Consider the following 21,656-nt stretch of genomic DNA (forward strand, 5'->3'; position numbering starts at 1 on the left):
TATCAAATAAAGTTTAGCTTAAAAAAAACTTAAAACGAATCCAAGTGCAGGGTGGACTAAACCATTATGCGCCTTTTATAAAGAGTGAGAGGGAGCTCAGAGAGCCTCCACTTTTCTTTCAACCGATTTATTCAGCCAAGTTGGATTTATTTATGTAAATAATTAATTAGAAATAAGAACAATTGCAAACAAAAACGAACTTTGTATTACAGGCTTTTCTAGCCCCCCCCCCCCATTGGGGCCCTGAGTAGTAGTCTCCCCCCACAGCGCCTGTGGTCACATGACCAACATGACTGACATAGTTGTAGCCAATTTGTCATATGTCTCTCACAGCTTTTTTTTTTCCTACAAAAAAAATATTCTGTGAACATACAGAAAACAGGTAATAGAACTGCTGTTGATTTTGAACAAATAAAATAAAATCTTTCCCCATCCATTACAACTTGAGAGAATGGTCGTACTACAAATTTGTCTTGGAGGGCCACATTCGTGACTACAAGCTGTAACTTGTTGCTTCCTGCACTGATGACTATAAGCTGCTGTACGAGAACAACTGGCTGAACCGGACTGGCATACTTGGAGTTGGTTGAATTGAAATAGCTTCGAAGTAACACAGAACAGGACGTTTTCTTTCTTCCTTGGGTTTTATTTTGCCAATTGGACGAAAATCTCTTCTCATCTGGACATCAGCCGCTTCTCCAGGCTCGGGTCGCAGTGGCAGCAAGCTAAGTAGGGCACTCCAGACGTCCCTCTCCCACAGCAACGCCCTCCGGCGCCTCCTGGACGAAAATGACCATCCAGAATTTCACAATTTGCTATGATGCCATCAACAGTAAAAACATCTTCACCAATGGAGATACCATTACTGGGAGAATTATTGTGGAGCTTTCAAAGGAAACACACATCCAGTCTCTAGTTTTCATAGCCAAGGGAAACGCTAAGGTGTGCTGGTCCGAACATTATGGACAAAATATGCATGTTGTGCTCTGGTCCAATGAGAAGTATTACGAAGTCAAGCATCACATTTTGAGGGAGGCGAGAAGAGATGGTAATGTATTAAAACAGACAAGCCTTATGTTTGCCTTGAAACGCTCCCCTCATAAACAGTCGGCAGACTTACTAACAAAAACTCTTTCAGGAACAGAAGTTATCGGTCGAGGAAGGCATGTTTTCCCCTTTTCCTTCAAGATTCCTGATAGGTGCATTTTTTTTCGTCTTACCACATCTATATTCACATATGTGCTGGATATGTTTCAATTGATTGTCACTGTAATTTAATTCAAAAATGTTTCATTTATTAGAAAAATACCATCGTCTTTCAAAGGCTGGGAAGGTAAAATTAAACATCAGTTGAGGGCAGAGCTGAAACAGTCAATGAGACTCACCAAAAAAACCAAAACCTGCTTCACCTTCGTGTCCAAAGCAGACATGGACACTCCTGGACTCATGGTAGGAAAGTTTAAAGCAGTCTGGTACGTTAACATGACTGGACATCTGTTTCTGACCACATCATCTGGATTGAGTAACTTGTCTTTTAGGAACCCCAGTACGGGTGCAAGGACAAACCTGTCACCTTCTTTGCTTCCGGAAACATCTCAATGGACGTTCACACAGAGAGGATGGGATACCAGCAAGGTAATGATGTCTTGCTGAGATACTACTTAATTTCATCCTTCAAATGAAACCTGATTTGTATTGTCATCGTCTTCCCCCTCTTTTGTCCGTAAGTGGAACAAACTTCTCTACTATTTGGAGAGTAGTAACTCCAGGGTTAGTAAATGAAACTTATGAAAGAGGAAGAATAATGTGGTTAGCTTGTGATGCACCTTGCACCATTACGGTGCTTCTTACATGTATGCAAATGAGTTTTCCACAATAAGAGTCATTGAATTCCACTTTCTCCTGTCACTGGGAAACATACACACGTGACTCATTTTGACAAGAGGAAATTCCACTTGTGTCTTGCTGAGTTACTGCAAGTCGTGCTTCATCCACAAGGTGTTTGTTGAGAGTTGCACGCGTGCAAGCAAAATCTCACCCATATAACCGACTGTCCGTCTGGTTGTCCTCGAACCTGCATACTGTTTTGAACAAAATCCGGTCATCGTAGAAAATTTGCAAATAAATGACAAAAAAAAAATCTTCTCATTAAAAGGCCCTTGATACTCCTTTAAGTTTGGGTTAGACTGTCACATTAGTGTGGCCAGTTCCTTGGCTCTCATGAGTCATGTAGATGCCATGTTTTAGTCCTTTATTTCACTATTATGGCTTTGGGTTAGTCTGGAAATATTCTTTCTTTTTCTTTTTTTCTGTGTATAAAAGGATTTTATTCACCTGGCTGCCAAGACTTTACTCGTCCCCTTGGGGATGATAAATCTGAAATGAATTCATTATGCTGTTTGAAAATATTTTGCGAACTGAAGGCATCACAGAGTGAAAATCAGTTTCCCAGTGAGAGCTTTGGTGTGACTGTGTAAAACATGCCATTTTTGCACGAACCTTTGTATATGCAAATAGACAAACAGATGGCTGCCACTTCTTACTTCCTTTTAATTGTATAGGCTGATATCAGGAATCAGGAACAATTTATATGAAATGAAACGACATATCACTTCCCCCAGCCCGGAGCAGTGCAACACGAAGACATACAAACTACAAGAACTACAAGAACACACATATCCAAACTAACACATACGTATATCCAAACTAAACAAATAAACACTGTCCAGGAGAAGGAACGCCAGCCAGGATGACTGGCGGAACTGCCAGTCTGCATGGGCTAGCAGTTAACTTAGCCTGCCCTGCTTCCGCATCCTGTCAGACCGCCCTCGGTGCTTCCTCTTCCCGCGCAGCTCTGGGCAGGGCCGTGGTCCTTGGGCCTACCGGACGCAGCAGACCAGGCTCCTTCAGCCGATCCAACACCAGCTCTCCCAGCCAGACACCCTCGACACACCTCCTCACACTCCACATGACAACATCAAAAACACCACAGTCAATGCCAGGCGAGGCCGCCGCCAAACCACCCTCAGTGGTATCTGAACTGTTGGTCTGCATAGGCTAGCAGTTAGCTTAGCCTGCACCGCTTCCGCGTCAAACTGCCCTCGGTGTTATCTCTTCGGGCACAGCTCCAGGCAGGGCTGTGGTCTCAAGCTCTCCCAGCCGATCCAGCGCCAGCTCTCCCAGCCATCAAATGAAGACAAAACTTAGACGTGGACAAAGACACTGTTACTGGGTGAGGCTGCCGTAAACGTGAATTTGCACTGCCATCTCCCCACACTGGTAGTACTGGGTGAGGCCACTGCAAACATGAATTCATGCCGCCAATCTGATATCTGATATCTAAACATAAAGGGGGAAAAGTATAAACTATGTGTTTGTTTATGGGGAAATATTTCTCAATCAACGTGCAAGGTGTTTGAAAAGCTTTCATGTCCAGTTCGTATCTTCTGTGTCTACACTGTTCATAGATACTACATAATATTCAGTCTTACTGCTTAAAATAAGAAATGACTATACTATGCTGCCATGTTTTCTTAGTTAAATAGGGCAAGGAGTTGAATTATGCTCCTTACGTTATACAAATGCAGGTATTTTCTTTCTCATTTGCAAATTCATTGGGTGACGTTTTCGGCAGCCTGTAGAAGATGGAGCGTATCCTCTGTTGTTTATCATGTTTCTCATGTGCATCTGGTCACCTTTTTCCTGTGACTTGGGGCTCTTGGCACAACTAGTAATATGTATTATTTTAAATAGACTCATAGTAAAAAATGATGCTATCCACTATATATATATATATATATATATATATATATATATATATATATATATGTACACACACACATACATATATATGCATATATATACATACATACACACACACACACACACACACACACACACACACACACACATATATATATACACTACCGTTCAAAAGTTTGGGGTCACATTGAAATGTCCATATTTTTGAAGGAAAAGCACTGTACTTTTCAATGAAGATAACTTTAAACTAGTCTTAACTTTAAAGAAATACACTCTATACATTGCTAATGTGGTAAATGACTATTCTAGCTGCAAATGTCTGGTTTTTGGTGCAATATCTACATAGGTGTATAGAGGCCCATTTCAAGCAACTATCACTCCAGTGTTCTAATGGTACAATGTGTTTTCTCATTGGCTCAGAAGGCTAATTGATGATTAGAAAACCCTTGTGCAATCATGTTCACACATCTGAAAACAGTTTAGCTCGTTACAGAAGCTACAAAACTGACCTTCCTTTGAGCAGATTGAGTTTCTGGAGCATCACATTTGTGGGGTCAATTAAACGCTCAAAATGGCCAGAAAAAGAGAACTTTCATCTGAAACTCGACAGTCTATTCTTGTTCTTAGAAATGAAGGCTATTCCATGCGAGAAATTGCTAAGAAATTGAAGATTTCCTACACCGGTGTGTACTACTCCCTTCAGAGGACAGCACAAACAGGCTCTAACCAGAGTAGAAAAAGAAGTGGGAGGCCGCGTTGCACAACTGAGCAAGAAGATAAGTACATTAGAGTCTCTAGTTTGAGAAACAGACGCCTCACAGGTCCCCAACTGGCATCTTCATTAAATAGTACCCGCAAAACACCAGTGTCAACATCTACAGTGAAGAGGCGGCTGCGGGATTCTGGGCTTCAGGGCAGAGTGGCAAAGAAAAAGCCATATCTGAGACTGACCAATAAAAGAAAAAGATTAAGATGGGCAAAAGAACACAGACATTGGACAGAGGAAGACTGGAAAAAAGTGTTGTGGACGGATGAATCCAAGTTTGAGGTGTTTGGATCACAAAGAAGAACGTTTGTGAGACGCAGAACAAATGAAAAGATGCTGGAAGAATGCCTGACGCCATCTGTTAAGCATGGTGGAGGTAATGTGATGGTCTGGGGTTGCTTTGGTGCTGGTAAGGTGGGAGATTTGTACAGGGTAAAAGGGATTCTGAATAAGGAAGGCTATCACTCCATTTTGCAACGCCATGCCATACCCAGTGGACAGCGCTTGATTGGAGCCAATTTCATCCTACAACAGGACAATGACCCTAAACACACCTCCAAATTGTGCAAGAACTATTTAGAGCAGAAGCAGGCAGCTGGTATTCTATCGGTAATGGAGTGGCCAGCGCAGTCACCAGATCTGAACCCCATTGAGCTGTTGTGGGAGCAGCTTGACCGTATGGTACGCAAGAAGTGCCCATCCAACCAATCCAACTTGTGGGAGCTGCTTCTGGAAGCGTGGGGTGCAATTTCTCCAGATTACCTCAACAAATTAACAGCTAGAATGCCAAAGGTCTGCAATGCTGTAATTGCTGCAAATGGAGGATTCTTTGACGAAAGCAAAGTTTGATGTAAAAAAAATCTTATTTCAAATACAAATCATTATTTCTAACCTTGTCAATGTCTTGACTCTATTTTCTATTCATTTCACAACATATGGTGGTGAATAAGTGTGACTTTTCATGGAAAACACAAAATTGTTTGGGTGATCCCAAACTTTTGAACGGTAGTGTATATATATATGCGTGATGAGGATAGCACCGATTATTTGCATGTGCTTTTTACTCTGGGATCAGAAAATCCTAAACTTGCTTTCCTCCATCTTACAGGCGAGGGACTGAAAGTCATAGCAGAGATCAGCAACTGCTCAACTCGCTCAGTGAAGCCAAAATTTGTCCTCTATGAAAAGAAGAGTTTCTTTGCCCAGGGTCGCAGAAGAGTACACACAAACGATATCCTGAAGGAGAAGGGAGAGCCTGTTCCACCTTCTAACAGACAGACTGTGACCAAGGTCCTCACCATCCCTGCAGAGCTGCCTCCCTCCATCCTGAACTGCTCCATCATCAAGTTCGAGTACAGGCTGAAGGTAAACGATATTCATGATTGACGGCTTTCTTATGGGGTAATGTTAAGTGGGTGATGCACAATTTTAGATTTAATACATGTGCATGTGGCTGATGTAAAATCACATCTGTCCGTGCCCATATTATGAAGACATTTTTCTCTGTTTCCAGGTGGTTCTCAATGTTTCCATGACCAAAGATCCTGAGGTTAAACTGCCTATTGTCATTATCCCTCACAAGAATGGACCTTCGTCTAAGGAGCAGGAGGCATACTGGAACAAAAGTTTAGATACATAGGAATACCAGCCTGACTTCCTCCAGACCAAAACGTAAAGTTATTTTTACATAAGCATTTTCAGATTATGAAACGAGCAAGACCTGCCTTGATTATCAAAGCTTTAGTTTGGCCTTGTGCAAAGTGGCTACTGTTCAAACACTATTGTGTACCACAGATTTACTGTATAATATGTTATTTGAATGCATTGTCTGTTTTTATGAATTTGTTTGGTGCACCGTAATCCTAATGTTTGCTGATACTTCAATATTTTAACTAATGTCATATTTGAGATAGGTATCAGATGCAATTCACAATTTTGTAGTAAATTAGATGCAACTTATAACATGTAAGCAAATGTACTTTAATGACATTGCACGGCCAGTTTGTTTTTCCGGTGCTGTGAACTTGCTGTGAATCATTTTTAAAATAAATTTTACCCCAAGAATAACAATAAGCATGCATGCATAAAGCCGCCCTTTATGCCTCATTAGGCCCACATAGCTGGAAACTTAACTGGCTAGGGTTACCAGTGTGAAAGGGACACCCGCAGCCCTGGTCACATGATCCTGCGTGACACAGATACATGTTCCGGAGAGCGTCACGGTTGCAGTGGACATATCATCCTTATCTGCATCGCGGTTCATTAGACAAGAAGCTTCATTTCAGCACAAGACTGCCTTCAAAGGATTCAAACCCGTGTCTGGTCAACGCGAAGGATTTTCTTTTGCAGTTTACGGGCGCGTGCGCATGATGCTGTCGTATCAGTTGCTTCAGGCCAGATCATTTACTGTTGCTCATTGTTGAGAGCACCCGTGAGAGCACTTAAAAGCCTACCATGACTATAAAGCACCTCTCTGTGGAGTATGACAGGAAGAATGAGCGAGGGACCTTCTCTCCCGGGGAGATCATCTCAGGGAGAGTCACGGTAGTGAGCAGCAGCGACACCAAAGTGCAGCGTTTGCTGGTCACAGCAAAAGGAAAAGCCGAGGTGAAGTGGTATGAACAGGATGGGCAAAGTCAGTTGATCCACAGTGACAAGAAAACATACTTTTACTATGAATGCATCCTACTCCAGGATAAAAAAGGCGATGGTTTGTATAGCCTTCCTGTTTTGCCAAGACACATAGATAAGGTTATTGTAAATTGAACTTTTTTTTTTAAATTGGCAAAAATTCTGTAAAAATTTTTTTGTAAAGTTTTGTGCTCGTTACCTGCTGCTACCATGAACACCAAAATGTTACTTTCCTAAGGTTCTGAAATCATTGGCGCAGGGAAAAATGTGTACTCATTCACCTTTGAGATCCCAAATCGGTAGGTGTGCCATTCATTCGCACTTGGTACAATTGCACTTCATATTTCACACAAATACTTGAACATTCCACAACCGCCTTGAAATAATGTTCTCTGTCTCACTTAAATCTTTCCCTGTACAGAGAGATGCCGTCATCTTACAAGGGGAAATGGGGCAAAATCACGTATAGTTTGCAAGCAAAGTTGACCAAGTCAATTTGGCAGGTACACAAAGCCAGGACTGAGTTTCCTTTTCTTACCAAGTCAGAATTCCCCTTTGTTTCAAAGTCTGAAATGATCATCGTGCAACTGAAGGTAGGGTTGTTTTTAAACTTGGACAAAAGTTCTTCATTCACTTCATCAGTAACATGTGCAATGCACATAGAGACCACTGAGACCTTATCATGACTACCTGTTCTCTGTGATTCATACCAGATTAAATAATCAGGAACACTATTTGAATAACCATTGCATCGGCATCTTAATCTCTGCTATCTGGTAGGAGGCACAATATGGGACCAGGATTTCATTCTGTGGCTCTGGGAAAGTCACGATGCATGTTACCTCAGGGAAAATGGGCGTAAAACAAGGTAAGTGATCCCATTGAGGACATCCTTATTGGGCAGCTTTTGATAAATACAAGAGAGATGGCCAAACCACCACACCAACACAGCTTCAATGAACCTGTCCTCTGCTTTTATAGGGGAAACAGTGGAAGTGAGTGCAGAGGTGGCGAACAACTCAGCCTACCCAGTAACACCTACATTTTACCTATGTGAGAAGCAGACGTTTGTTGCTCAGTCAAAGAGGATAGTACACACGAATGACATCCTGTTTGCAACAGGAGGCGCCGTCCCAGCAGCGAGCAGTCAGATTATAACCAGAGCTCTGAGTCTCCCTGCACATCTTCTTCCCACCTTCCTCAACTGTCCCATGATGAGGCTAGAGTACAGCATCAAGGTAGTCCTCTTTTACAGTTTGACCAACGTAATGAGCCTCACCTGATGTAATATCATCTGCTTTAATATCAAAGAAAGTTGAATCAGTTCACCTGGACACAACATTTACTTACAGATTTGATTTTCTTACCTGGATTACTGAGAATGCATGTGGACATCTACTTTAATACTAGACTCCATTATTTGACCATTCTGTAAAAGTATAAACAATTAAAATGATACATTGAAATAACACAAATTTTAATTTTAAACAAACCAAAGAGAATCGGAGGGATTCAAAGCATTTTACTCGTTTTGACGTGTTGATTAATTTGCACAAATTAAAATTTTAGCATCGTTGCACAATGACCGTCTGTGCCCAAGAGGGCCTCAGCTAGCCAAATGAGAGCGCATAGCGGGAGTGCCATCACCACCTGCCTGCCACAAATATTGTACATTATATGTGTTGCGTGTATGGGGAGGGTGGGGGGAGTGAGAGAGAGAGAGTCTTCAGGCTTGTCCACACACCAGTGAGGGTACAAGTAGAAGAAGGCGTCAGATTACAGACAAACCGGTTCTATCCTGTCGCCGAATCAGATTAGGTCCAGGTCAATGCTTTGAGGGGGAAACAAAATACTGACAGAGAAAAACAAACATATCAAGACAACTGTTGTGCCTATTGTTAAATGTCCATGAGGAAAATAGGCTCTCCATGATATGTCCGGTTGTTATATCAAAGTGTATTCGAATGCAGTGTCAGTGTTACCTCGTTTACATTCTCCCCGCAAAAGAATATATATATATATAGGTTTGACTAACTACACCTGCAGACAGCACCTGCCGTTCATGCTGCACTGAACATAGACTGTATTAAAGACCAACAAATTTAAATATCGAGTGTATGTATTTGTAGGTTACTCTTGATGTCCCACTGGCAAGAAACTCCGAGATCAAACTACCCCTGATCACCCTGCTGGGCTCCCCGAAACCACCTGAGCAGGAGCAGAAGAAGAGATCCACTTGGCCGAGATAGTGTCCTGGCTAAGGTAACAGCACATTGTGGTGTGGTCAATAGTGAATGAATGAATGCTGATTAATTTCGAACCTGTAAACAAGCAGGATATAACATATAGATAAACCATTGCCAATAATCTGAAGTGATCAACAAATCCACACATCAAACTCAGTGAACAAATCTCCGTATGCATCAGATTATTTGTTACATGTTGGAAAAGGAGTAGGAGGAAGTATACACTTGTTTTTTTCCTACCCCTTCTCACCTACTCTTAAATTAATTCAGCTACTATACATTTCAGACTCAATCCCCACTGTATAGTTCAAGCTCAATGCAAGATGTGCTGCACAACACAAACTCAACCACTGTGAACAATAAGAACAAAAAGAACAAAAACACACACGTAAAAACACATGAGAGAACATGAGAGAAAGTAAAATAGAAAAATTAAAACACATCCTAATGTCATGTACCAAGAATAAACAGATCTCAATGCCACATACAACCCAAATATCCGCTCGGTGTCATAGAAAAACAAAAAGTAATAAGAAATGTTTAGAGATAAGTAAAACTTTAACAGTTAACACAGCTCTTCATCGTCCCTACTTATATCTCTTGATAATCAGTCCTCTGTACCTCTTCCATGCTCAGACTGTGTTCCACTATTTTACCCCACAGGCTGAAATGCCTGTGCTCTTCAAAGCTGCACCAACACATAATTTCTTGACGTTTAATTTCCCTCTCAGATTATATTCTCCTTCTCTATCTGAGAATACTTTTTTTGTATATTACTCGGTAGTAGATTGTTTCTTCCTTTGAACATTATTTCTGCTGTGTTAAAGTCTACTAAATCCAAAAGCAGCTTGTTGGTGTGTTCACGATATCCTACATTGTTAACTATCCTGGAGTTAAATACGGGTCGTAAGACAAACGGAAGTGACGTTAAAAAAGACATTCCAGCAACATCACAACGGCTACGTCTGTGTCATGATGGTCTGGTTTATCGTTGGGCGGCACGGTAGTGGTGAGTGGGGTCGGGGGGGGGGGGACACTGTCTCCTATTCACCACTAGATGGCGATGAAGTTGCAACAAGTCGATGGAGGAGTTTTATTGTTTGGATAAGTCCGACTAAATAACACACAGATGGACTCGGTGCATGGGTGATAGTTACGTAAATTAGCCTAAAAAATGCACAACCCTCTTCTAACAACCCAGACTTCACCATTTCTGGTGTATGGTGGACATTGTACATGTATCGACTACATCACATAAGGCGTGGTCTTCCCCATAATAATGGGACACCAATAACGAATGAAGGATGAAAGATGTTTCTCGTTTGCACGACACTTATTATTAGGCTGGATGTCCCTACTGCTCACAGCACAGTCTCTGTAAACCCGAAGGCCTGGTCCACACCGCTCACCTCTGCCTGTGCGTGTCGTGTCCACACAGACAGCATTGCTGCTGCCAGGTCTATCTTTCTACACTGAGTTGGCCTTCGATAACAGCCATCAATAGTAGAATGTTTCATTTCATTTCAGACACAACCCTAAATTTCTGTTAACTTATTAACATGATAATAATAACTATTATTATTATTATTGCCTACATGGGGTTTCTGCTATGATTATATAGTACATATGTAGCCTCCACTTTCTCCTAATATGCCATTGCTAAAATGGTTATAAAAAAACAATATATATATTTTTCATGTCTATGTCTGTAATTCTACAGATATATCGATATTGAAACTTTAGTGAGAAGTGCCAGTTAAAGTTAAAGAGTTAAAGGGAAGATTTACAAGATGGTAGTGAGACCAGCTATGTTATATGGTTTGGAGACGGTGGCACTGACGAAAAGACAGGAGGCGGAGCTGGAGGTGGCAGAGTTGAAGATGCTAAGATTTTCACTGGGAGTGGCGAAGAAGGGCAGATTAGGAACGATTATATTAGAGGGACCGCTCAGGTTGGACGGTTTGGAGACAAAGCAAGAGAGGCAAGATTGAGATGGCTTGGACATGTGTGGAGGAGAGATGCTGGGTATATTGGGAGAAGGATGCTGAATATGGAGCTGCCAGAGAAGAGGAAAAGAGGAAGGCCAAAGAGGAGGTTTATGGATGTGGTGAGAGAGGACATGCAGGTGGCTGGTGTGACAGAGGAAGATGCAGAGGACAGGAAGAGATGGAAACAGATGATCTGCTGTGGCGACCCCTAATGGGAGCAGCTGAAAGTAGTAGTAGTAGTCGTAGTAGTAGTGAAAGGTGTCAGTTACGTATGTAATGTTGCTGGTATGATGTCAATATGACTATCAACAGATCTTTCGCTGAACCGCACGCCTCATGCGGAGAATAATGAATAGGCGCCACATCTACTTTCTAGAGTTGCGTCGCTGCAGCGTGGCTCGACGTGCCTGAGCCGCGCTGCTCACACATGCTATGTGACTTCTCTAACCTGTTAACATGGACACCCAAATGACCAGCAAGAGGCTCCGCGGCACACATGCGATGCTCAGATAGGCGGTGTGGCCCGTCAGGGCCGAAAATGTATAGAGTCTAACAAGGAATCAGTAAGTACCGAGTTACGCTTGATGGGAAGTTTGTCGTGCTCGTCTCTGCCCCTTGATCCTAATGACAACCAAGGAAAGTATGAAACAAAAGAACATTCATGAATCTAACAGTAAGTGTGTTACACAATCAAAGAGCCTTAAGTGAAACCAGGCCCGTGTCTTGACAGCAACTCAGGGCTCTTGCTCTGCCCAGAAGGAGAGAGAATATTAAGAGTTGGGTATTTCATGGTTGAGATCCATGTTGGAATCATCAGACCCAGCTATTGTGGCAGCACATACAGCAAACCCCACCTGTCCGTCCAATCAGCCATGCAAATACAACACACACACACACACACACACACACACACACACACACACACACACACACACACACACACACACACACACACACACACACACACACAAGAAAGAGAGCGAGAGAGGGAATGAAAGAGAGCAAAAAAAAATGTTAAAAGCTGTGTTTGGTTCTGACTCAGCAGGAAGACCATGTACCCTTGCTCTTAAATGGAACCGAACAACTCAAATATAAAGAGTGACGACCAAAAAAAAAACCATGGTTGAAAAAAAACAAAAACAAACTTAATCACAAAATCAATTATGCAAAACACAAACATTGAGCATTAACTTGGGGCTATGCTGTATGACTATGTTAGATAAATATGCGTGTGCCAAAGTGGGAGTTGAAATATTAAATTCATATTTCAACTCGCACCCCAGAGGGGTGTGACTGATTTTGCGGTTACTGGTGTGTTTCTCGAGTCTCTTATGAGACAACTATTTAGCCTGCATGTGCAGTATATAACACAATGCTGTTCCCATAAAACATAAAAAAAGGCTTAAATAAGTTTTCAGTTGTCATACTGTCATAACTGATACTAGGGTAAAATAGGAAACGCCATGGAGCGGATAGCAGCGGCGGCCATAGCACAGCATCTACGCAGAGACCGTTAATATTGTGAAAACAAGGACTAGTTAGTAACTTCATAGCAGCGCAGAAAAGGATGGAATACAACAGAAATCTGCAGCGTGGTTACTAGCTGTGGTACAGTAGAGCGTATGGCCTATTTCTCTAATCCTTCCCTCCTACACCTGTGTGAGGACGTAGCCGCAACCACCAGCAGCGAGGCTCATATTTGGCATGGTCCTTGGTGTGCTGGCTGCTGCCTGAAGCAGAAACTGCCTGGTAACCAGCCTGGCTCCACGTAGAGCGTGTAGGCCCTCGGCCAGCAGGCTCCCTAAGCACGCCACAGCCTTGCCTGATTTTTTTTTGGAGAAGGGGTAGGGAGGTGTGGCCTCTGGTGCCTCCCACCCCCTGTAGCCGGCGAGAGTACCATGACAACCGTGCGGGCCTGCTGGCGACTCCCTGTCTTCGCCGGCCGCAGTTGCCATGGCGACTCCCCGTGGGGCTCCCGCAGATCAGCGGGAGGGGCGTCCAGTTGACTAACCCTCTCCCAGCTGGGGAACGGCTGAGGGAAAGCAAGAGAGAGCGAAAGAGGGGGGGGTGGGGCTGGCGTAGTGGAGGTTTGTGTGTGTGTGTGTGTGTGTGTGTGTGTGTGTGTGTGTGTGTGTGTGTGTGTGCATGTGTAGCCATGTAGCGTGTTGGTGTAGCGTGTGTGTGTGTGTGCGTCTGTGTAGGATGGCACAGCAGAGCCTGAAGAGGGAGAGACGCAGCAACCCAGAACACAGCAGAGTGTGCTAGATGGCACAGTTGAGAGCAGAGAGGAGAGCGAGAGGCAGAGCAAGAGAGAGAGAGAGAGAGAGAGAGAGAGAGAGAGAGAGAGAGAGAGAGAGAGAGAGAGAGAGAGAGAGAGAGAGAGAGAGAGAGAGAGAGAGCCTGCAAAAGAGAGACAGGAACCCCAGAAGGAAGACACAGGAGACCGGCAGTCTGAACTACGAAAACAGACCCGCAGAATAAGCTCCACTACTGCCTGAACATGGGCTTTAACCTACCAGCCCCATGGCTTTAAACGCAATGCCAGCTAACAGAGCAGATACACAATCGCTGGTGAACATACGTGAACGCATCACCGCCAACATCTAAAACTCTGCAAGTGACCCAGTTGCTCTCGTGGCTTTTGAAAGGCAGAAAAACCTTCATTCAGGACATCATAAGGTGGTTTAAATGTGTAAATCCTGATGTCGAATTACTCAAAAAGTGAAATGACCATACGTTTTTTTTTTCTGGCTCACTCTTTAAGTGTGTTGGGAAAGCTCATTATAATACCCCCTTTCAAAGTGAACGCATCTCTCTTCATCCTTCCCACCACTTCCAGCCATTTCAGACCAGCATCGCCTCTTTTTTTTGGGTTTGGACTTGGTGTACTAGGGCCACAGATGGTTGTGTCTATGGTGTGGTTAGAGAACGAAATGGCATCACTGTGTCCATTGGCTGGGAAGTACTGAGGGGCTTTTTCTATCCTCTAATTGCTCCAAGCTGTGTCCCCTTCATGCTGCGGAGAGACACACGGACTCATAGATTTGCGTGCATGTCTGAGGGATCAAGGGGAGCGTCCTATCGAAACTTGTCTCCCAACTATTGTAAATTAATTTAACTCAAATATTTAACCACCGCCGTTAATCTTCTTTAGGAGTAGCATCGATCCCAAGCCTGTAGTCTTTCTCGTCTCTACCACATTAAAAGAGAAAAAGAAAGAAAAAAAAAGAAGAGGTGACTCACTGTAATACATCATACTGAAGTATTTATTCTGGAAAAAGAGAGAAATAAACTTCCCATAGTAAATGTATGCTGATGTATTGTGAGTGCAGAAGTCTTTTTTTTTGTTTCATATAAAATCCTTGTCATAACTTCACTATATAAAAAAAGTGTGACACAAGGCAATTTCATCAGTGTTGTCAAAGGCGATTTGCCAAAACATTCTATACTAATTGAAATCTACAGTATTACAGTTTCTTTCCTCTAGCAAGTCGTGCAATAATACTTCTTCTAGTCTAAAACTAAGCTCTACATGAAGTGTATGACTACATTGTGCACCTGTTGTGGCAACCTTTTGGTTTACAAATCTTTTTTACTTTAAAAAAAAAAAAAGAAAAATCCTTCGACACAAGTTTGTTAGCACAAAGGTATAAAAGCAAAACCCAGTTCAGGTTCATTTATGAAACTCAGAGAAACAGCCTCCTCTGCATAGGTGGACGTTGCATATCTTGCAGCCGAACACACTCTCATGTCGCAGTCCCTTATTGGTGCAATTTCTGCAGCGGCGAGAGCGCTCCGACATGCGCTCCAAGCGGTGTCCATACTCTATAGGCGAGTCTGCATGTCTCTTGCGAGCGGCCCGCTCCATGCCTCTCGCCCCCTGGTAGTCCCCGATCAGCTGCTGTGCCAGCCGCACTCGGAAGTGGCGCTGGGTGAACTGTTTGCCGTTGAAGCCCGCCGGCGGCGTGCCCCCGCGGCTCTCCCTCAGCAGGACATAGGCGTTGACGATGCACAGGTTGACGTAGAACCACAGGAAGTAGCGCCACCACCTCTTGCATGGCCGGCCCACCTGGTAGCACTCCCTCAGCTGGTCACACAGGTCCACGCCCCTCATGTTCTCCTGGTACAGCAACAGGGGAAGGGGCCGCGGCACGCCGAACGACGAACCGCTACCTCCCACGCTATCCGCACCGTCGCTGTCGTCCTCCTCATCGGTTGCACGCTGCTGTCGCCCCGGGCTGATCCCCAGAATCCCCGGCGCCGAATTGGTGGACAGACAGCTGACCACCTTGAGGTCACGTGTCACCGTGGCAACCAGGTTGCCCCGCTGGCACTGGTAGAACTCACCCGGGGAAAGCTTGCCAACGTTGCGTGGGCGGAGAATCTCCGGGTAGCCTTTGCGACCCGGCTGGGTGGGACCACAGGCATACAATCCGTCCCTTAGCAACCTCTGAAGGAGGGGGACAGAGGTGAAGAGGCTGTCCATGAAAAGGTGGTGGTACTGGCCTTCCAGGCCACGCACGAGGGAGGTCACGACCCTGTAACCCAGAGCAGCTGCCGCCGCATCCTCGCTGGGCTTGCCCACATGAATCCGGGCCCGGTGGCAGTAGCCTGACCGCGAATCACACAGCATCCACACCGTCAGGCCCTTCTTTAAGGGCTTGGAGGGCATGTACTGGGTAGGAGAGAAACGTCCCTTCACGGCAATGGCACACTTGTCAACGGTCAAGCAGCGATTGGGCACGTACGCATCCCACATGGTGTTGTCCACCACGTCGAGGAGAGGCCGAATTTTAAACAGGCCATCGTACCCGCGCTCGCCGCGCACGGGCTCAGACTCACGGTCGCACAGCTGCAGATACTGGGTGAGCTTTTCGAAACGCCTGGCAGTCATTGTTTTTTTAAAGCCCGCGTTGCCGATGAAAATGTCACTGGCCCAGTACATGCCAGAGTCCGGCAGCTGATTGATGCCCATCAGTATGTTCAGGCCCACATAGGCTTTCATCTCTCTCAGATCAGTGGGGTGCCAGTTGGGGTCTGATTTTCCACTCCTCCTCTGCCGATAGAGGGCGTAGTTGTTTGTTTGTTCTACCATGTGTTCAAAAAGAGAATCTGGGAAGAGTATCCGGAAATAGTCGCGGGTGTCAGCATCGTCCCCGAGTGAATGCTGCGGGCCGCTGACGGCAGTGAACGGCTCTATGGAGATGACCTGGTCCGGCTCACCCCAGAAGTCTGGAGAAGTGCAGTCTTCGTCCAAGTCCTCTTCAAAGCTGAAAAAACTGGTGCGCTCCTCCTCCTCCAAATCGGAGAAATCAATATCCGAGTCGTTCGAGGTGGTGTCCGAGCAGTTAGTGGAGGTGGAATAATAGCAGTCCTCCGCGTACTCCTCCTCCTCGTGTTTGACTCCGTTGCCGGTGACCAGAATAATGTTACAGCCGGCTCCTGCCATTAAGCTGGCCGCGTCCGCCGCGGCCGCCGTGCCTGCGAAGCCATTCTCCCCCTCTCCGCCGCCGCCGCCGCCGCCGTCGTCCTCCTCCTCCTCCTCATGCTCTTCGTCCTCCTCCTCGTCCGAGTCTGGCTTTCTGAAAGGAATCTCAAACCACTTCACATCGGCCGAAAGATTTAGCGGAGACTCCTCCTGGCCGCCGCCAAACGAGCTACTTTCTGCGTCCGCGCTAGTTTCCAAAATAGTAAAAAGCTCTCTCCTTTTTCTTGCCGTCGCCATGTCGGGGTATTAAAGTGTCCCTGCATGAGTCCTTTTTTGATTGGTATTTCAACGCAGAAACCGGCCGTTTCCAAATGAACCGACGTGCACTTCAAACGGCCACCCCATGGCCCCCCCCAAAACAAAAAAAAAAAACTTGCCGGTCGTTTTAACCTATGCGGTGTCCATAAGCTGGATTTCTCATTGTTTCCGCTGCTGGGGTTTTTGGTAGCGCAGTGTGGCCGCAGACGTCAGAAGCTGCATGCATGTCCTGCTTTGTAGGGCGTTTTGCGACTGCAGCTGGTGGGGTTGCTGCTAGTTCGCTAAAGGCTGGCAGATGGCCGCTTGCTGTTCTTAATGCCCGCTGGCATTCGCCACTATCAATAGCCGGATACCCATCTCCGACAAAAAAAAAAGAAAAAGGAAAAGAAAAAAGAAAAAAAAAGAAAGAAAAAAAAATAGCCACGGAGAAAAAGAAAACACTGCGCAAATTTAAACCCGTTTATGCCGCTCAGACATCATAATCTCGTCATAATCGGTTGTTTGTGCACATGTTTAGGGGCGTAATTGAAGAGCCAAAAAAAACAACTTTTAAAAAAGCCGCTGTGTACACACGCACACACGCACGCACGCTCACGCACGCACCCTCTCAACTGCAAATGAAGTTGTATTCCACCTTATTGTTGTTGTTGTTGTTGTTGTTGTTGTGTGTACTGTTAAACCTTTAAATCAGGCCTATAATCAGTCAAATGAGATGCACAGTGAGTCAGTCACAGTAATGGATGTCCCCCACATCAGATAGACATTGCACGTTCATCCGTCCGCCCAGCAGACTGCACGGTGAACTGTGGCAAGAGTAAGGAGCTGGTTCATTCATAAACATGCTTCTTTCCCTCTGACAGATTCCTACATGAATCTGAAGCCCCATAGGCTATTGTTGAACTAGGGACCTCCCTCTATTCTATGAATGTGGGCAGATCCTTTTTTTTTTATATTTTACTCAAGGACTCAAGTTAAAGAGCATGGCTGATGAGATCTGATTATCCGTGGATCACGTGTAGGCCCAGATTGTGTGCGCTGTGACTTTGTTATGGTCTGATTATTGACGGAGCTGTTTGGCTTTTTCAAAACTGGAAAATGTGAGCACATTTGAATGCCCTTTATGAAACTAAATGCTCCTTTTGTGTTGCGCTAATCAAGCCACGCAGACGTTCATCACTCTGGCTTCAGTAATGACAAGTTTATTCCAGCCGCTGCTTAAAGAGACTGTAAGCACGTCTGTGTTTATCAGTGGCCAGATGACATTCTGGCTATTACATGGAAACTAAGGTTCATTTTACAGACTATGCCCATCTCAGGTGTAGTGTCTCCATAGGATAAGCAGAGGGAGCAGTGAGCAGCCCATGTAATATCTAGTACAACACATCAAACATCAATTCCCAATAATAGGCTAAGTCCTGTAATATAGTGGCGTTTATCTTTCTGTTATTACAGTGTAATTATGAATCGCGTACTCTGAATGAGCCCTGTTGCAGTGCTCTTGATCGCACGCAACTGATCACAACCAAAGATCAGCATTGTTGTCATTGCATGACGAGGTTGCATGCAGTTTAAAAAGGCTCCTCTTGGTGCTTTGTGCTTGACTTAGGGAAGAAGAACACACTCTGGTTGTGGATTCCTCGCTCTCTAGGGAGGAGGCCGGTTAAATCATGTCCTCTTGTATGGGGGATGGGCTCCAGGAAGGGATCCTTCCAAATTCTTTCAGCTGCGGCCTGACTCTGCATGGCTGGCTGAGCGCTGGGGTTGCTGCTCCAGGGCCTTGCAGCGGAGGCATGATTTATGTGTCCTTCCTTACTGGCTTATTGCACAGATTCTGGTTTTCTCTGTAGTGTCATACAGCTTCTCAGTCGTAGGCCTTATTGCAGTCTTTATCTGCAGAGATGGGAGCGGGGGTTTCTGCTTCTGAGTGTGCACTGGGAACCAGTTTGTTGGAAAATGAGGGATACTGTGGTTCTCCTGTGCTTAAAGATATCTAACCCAAAAATAGAAGGGAGGGAAAAAAATGGCTCACTCCAGTGTTTCCAGGCCCCTGGAGCAGAGCACTGCAGCAGACCCCTCAGAGACTCTTGCGGTGGGGTGGAGAGACGCCGACCAATGGGGGCTCAGACGTTCTCTGTGCGCGTGCGTGCGTGCGTGTGTGTGTGTGTGTGTGTGTGTGTGTGTGTGTGTGTGTATCTGGTTGTGCGGCTAACTCAGCCTGTGCAGAGCTCAGATGCTTCGCTCATGGATGAGTTCAGAGCTGATCCCTGCGTTTGTGTGTATGTGTGCACATGCACATGTGTGCACATGCACATGTGTGTGTGTGTGTGTGTGTGTGTGTGTGTATGAGAGTGAATGGTGCAACCGCTGCAGCCGCTGCTAAAGACAGGCCAACCCTTCTTTCTTGGTGCTGTTTTTCCCTTCTGGCAAGCAAAGCCCAGCGTTCTTTGATGGAGGTCATCGTTCTCCTTCTACCAAACAACAAATAAAGTCATATTTACTAAATGTATAATTTTTACATGCAGCTAGCATGGGGATTTGGTATGGTTGCTGGTTCATTATAAATGATATTTTGAAAGCTTATACTCATCTACAGCCAGAAGCCTTCTAACAGTGATGCCATCACCACACTAGCTGAGATTCGATTTGAGAAGATGCTTAAAATGGCAAGTGTAGACTTGTTTGGGAGCATTTGTCTAATTCACTGAAATAAAAAAGGGAAACTTGATCGTGGACTTCATTTGTGTCAATTACTAAGGCAACAGAAGGCTGGCTTAATTTGCAATGCATTATCATAGCAACTGCACATTCTCAGGATCCTTCATACTAATTGCCCAAGCTTTTCTTTTTATGATTCGCTTTTTTTATGTTCTGTGCCAAGAAATGTCTAATTTACTCAAATTACACCACATCACACTCACATTCCTATTGCGAATGTATCTGAGGTCCAATCATGACCTTGTTTAACATTCAGCCAAGATGCTCCGTCTTTATAGAGAGTGACACACTGCCCTCTTGTGGTGATCGGGTGAAAGTGACTACTCAGCAGCCATTTGGTAATCTAGATTTTATTACGTCAGATTAGACTTCATTGAAGGACATTTCACGATCTCTGATGAAAAATGTGGCCTAGCAAAGGTTACGTCGTTTCTTTTGTGACGTGACAGCCTTTATAAACTGGGGACGTTGAAATATCCCTTCAGATTATTCCCTCGTGACGTCAGACGTCAGAGACGTCACAATGACTGACGTTAATATAAAGACAGGATGCAAGGCCAAACCAGCCTGCAGCTGTTTTGCCAGCTAATGCTTTTACTCCTTCTGATAATCATAATTTAAAAGTTTACACAGTAGCTACATTGTGTGGTAGTGAAATATAATATAGATAATAATAAGCAAATGACATATAGTTATGTATTCAAATTACCTACCCCCCCTCCCATCTTCACACACATGCAAATGGTTGTTTAGGTCTTTTTTTCTGTAACTCGTACCAAGGTGGGAGAAATGTGTGGTAGGCAACACGTTCCTCTTGCACAAATAATGAAAAGAAGAAAAAAAAACAAAAAAACAAAACCCTGAAGATTTGTTTTCTTAATTTCAACCACTAGATGGAGTTTGAACACAGGCTTCACAGGGGAGTCGTTTCAGCTGATTTATGGAAACGTCATGCAGATGGAGGAGAGGACCTGATTTGTCCCGAAGAGTTTGATGTGCGTCGCATTTAAAACAGCTCAGACTTGAATTTGTATTATATTTGAAGCCCTCTTTCAACGTCCTGTTAACACGGCGGTGGATGTAATATCTACACTGGTGAAAGCTTGCTCATGAACACATGTAAATTTTGAATTTGGCTCCTCATTGTTAGACCATGTGTTCCTCATTACGTCCATTGTGCTGGGCCAGGACTGACGGATCTGGTCAGGGAGACTTTGGCCGGGCTCTGGACCTGGCACACTGTCATGGCCTCTGTTAGCTTTGGACACGGCTATGTCCAATCTATGATTAATCCTGATCATTACAGTAATTCATCTTCTTCCGTCTCAAAATTTGTCTTCTTGAGTCTTAGTCATTTTCAGCTTTACCAATTAAGTGGAAACTCTGGGTAAATACGCCTTCACGCTGCCAGTTGTTTCGCCTCAGAAAAGAGACGTGGTGTTGATTGTCCACTCAAGTGTGAATTTGTAAAGAAGGTGATGAAGACAAATTCACCAATAGAAAAAAAAGTGCCTTATGTAAAAAAAAAATGTCAAAGTGCCCTGTGGTGTGCCAAGCTGGTCTCTCTCTCTCTCTCTCTCTCTCTCTCTCTCTCTCTCTCTCTCTCTCTCTCTCTCTCTCTCTCTCTCTCTCCTGGATTTCTTCCCATTTTGCTCCCCTATTGTACCTGTCCAATTACCCCACTCTTCCGAGTTTTGCGCTTCACCCCTGTCTGCCGATCCGGGGAGGGCTGCAGACTACCACATGCTTCCTCTGATACATGTGGAGTCGCCAGCCGCTTCCTTTCACCTGACAGTGAGGAG

At 44.6% G+C, this 21,656-nt stretch overlaps 3 protein-coding genes across 3 annotated transcripts in view; 2 read left to right on the plus strand and 1 right to left on the minus strand.

The window, feature by feature from the left end:
- Window positions 1-627: 627 nt before the first annotated feature.
- Window positions 628-6,273, plus strand: LOC130124754 (arrestin domain-containing protein 3-like). The gene is made up of 6 exons (XM_056294098.1): window positions 628-1,048; window positions 1,139-1,199; window positions 1,302-1,449; window positions 1,539-1,635; window positions 5,637-5,893; window positions 6,042-6,273. The coding sequence occupies exons 1-6, from the start codon at window positions 790-792 to the stop codon at window positions 6,165-6,167; spliced, it is 948 nt and encodes a 315-aa protein (XP_056150073.1). The 5' UTR covers window positions 628-789; the 3' UTR covers window positions 6,168-6,273.
- A 709-nt stretch (window positions 6,274-6,982) lies between these two features.
- The window catches only part of LOC130107912 (arrestin domain-containing protein 3-like), a 48,453-nt gene continuing 33,779 nt past the window's right edge, over window positions 6,983-21,656 (plus strand). The window contains exons 1-6 of the mRNA XM_056275080.1: window positions 6,983-7,238; window positions 7,398-7,458; window positions 7,581-7,752; window positions 7,940-8,027; window positions 8,141-8,397; window positions 9,289-9,421. Coding sequence (XP_056131055.1) covers window positions 6,983-7,238; window positions 7,398-7,458; window positions 7,581-7,752; window positions 7,940-8,027; window positions 8,141-8,397; window positions 9,289-9,408 — 954 coding nt within the window. The 3' untranslated portion in view covers window positions 9,409-9,421. The remainder of the gene's footprint in view (window positions 7,239-7,397; window positions 7,459-7,580; window positions 7,753-7,939; window positions 8,028-8,140; window positions 8,398-9,288; window positions 9,422-21,656) is intronic.
- LOC130112495 (piggyBac transposable element-derived protein 4-like) lies at window positions 15,067-16,842 on the minus strand. Its single transcript, XM_056279883.1, has one exon. The coding sequence runs from the start codon at window positions 16,840-16,842 to the stop codon at window positions 15,067-15,069; it is 1,776 nt and encodes a 591-aa protein (XP_056135858.1).

This window comes from Lampris incognitus, chromosome 1 (genome assembly GCF_029633865.1).
Source record: "Lampris incognitus isolate fLamInc1 chromosome 1, fLamInc1.hap2, whole genome shotgun sequence".
Classification (NCBI taxonomy): domain Eukaryota; kingdom Metazoa; phylum Chordata; class Actinopteri; order Lampriformes; family Lampridae; genus Lampris; species Lampris incognitus.

Bases quoted from the DNA above. Each gene is read 5' to 3' on its own strand.
- LOC130112495 (XM_056279883.1), bottom strand. From the start codon at position 16,842: ATGGCAGGAGCCGGCTGTAACATTATTCTGGTCACCGGCAACGGAGTC.
- LOC130124754 (XM_056294098.1), top strand. From the start codon at position 790: ATGACCATCCAGAATTTCACAATTTGCTATGATGCCATCAACAGTAAA. The intron at 1,450-1,538 runs GTAGGAAAGTTT...CTTGTCTTTTAG, and splicing joins TGGACACTCCTGGACTCATG to GAACCCCAGTACGGGTGCAA. The intron at 5,894-6,041 runs GTAAACGATATT...CTCTGTTTCCAG, and splicing joins AGTTCGAGTACAGGCTGAAG to GTGGTTCTCAATGTTTCCAT.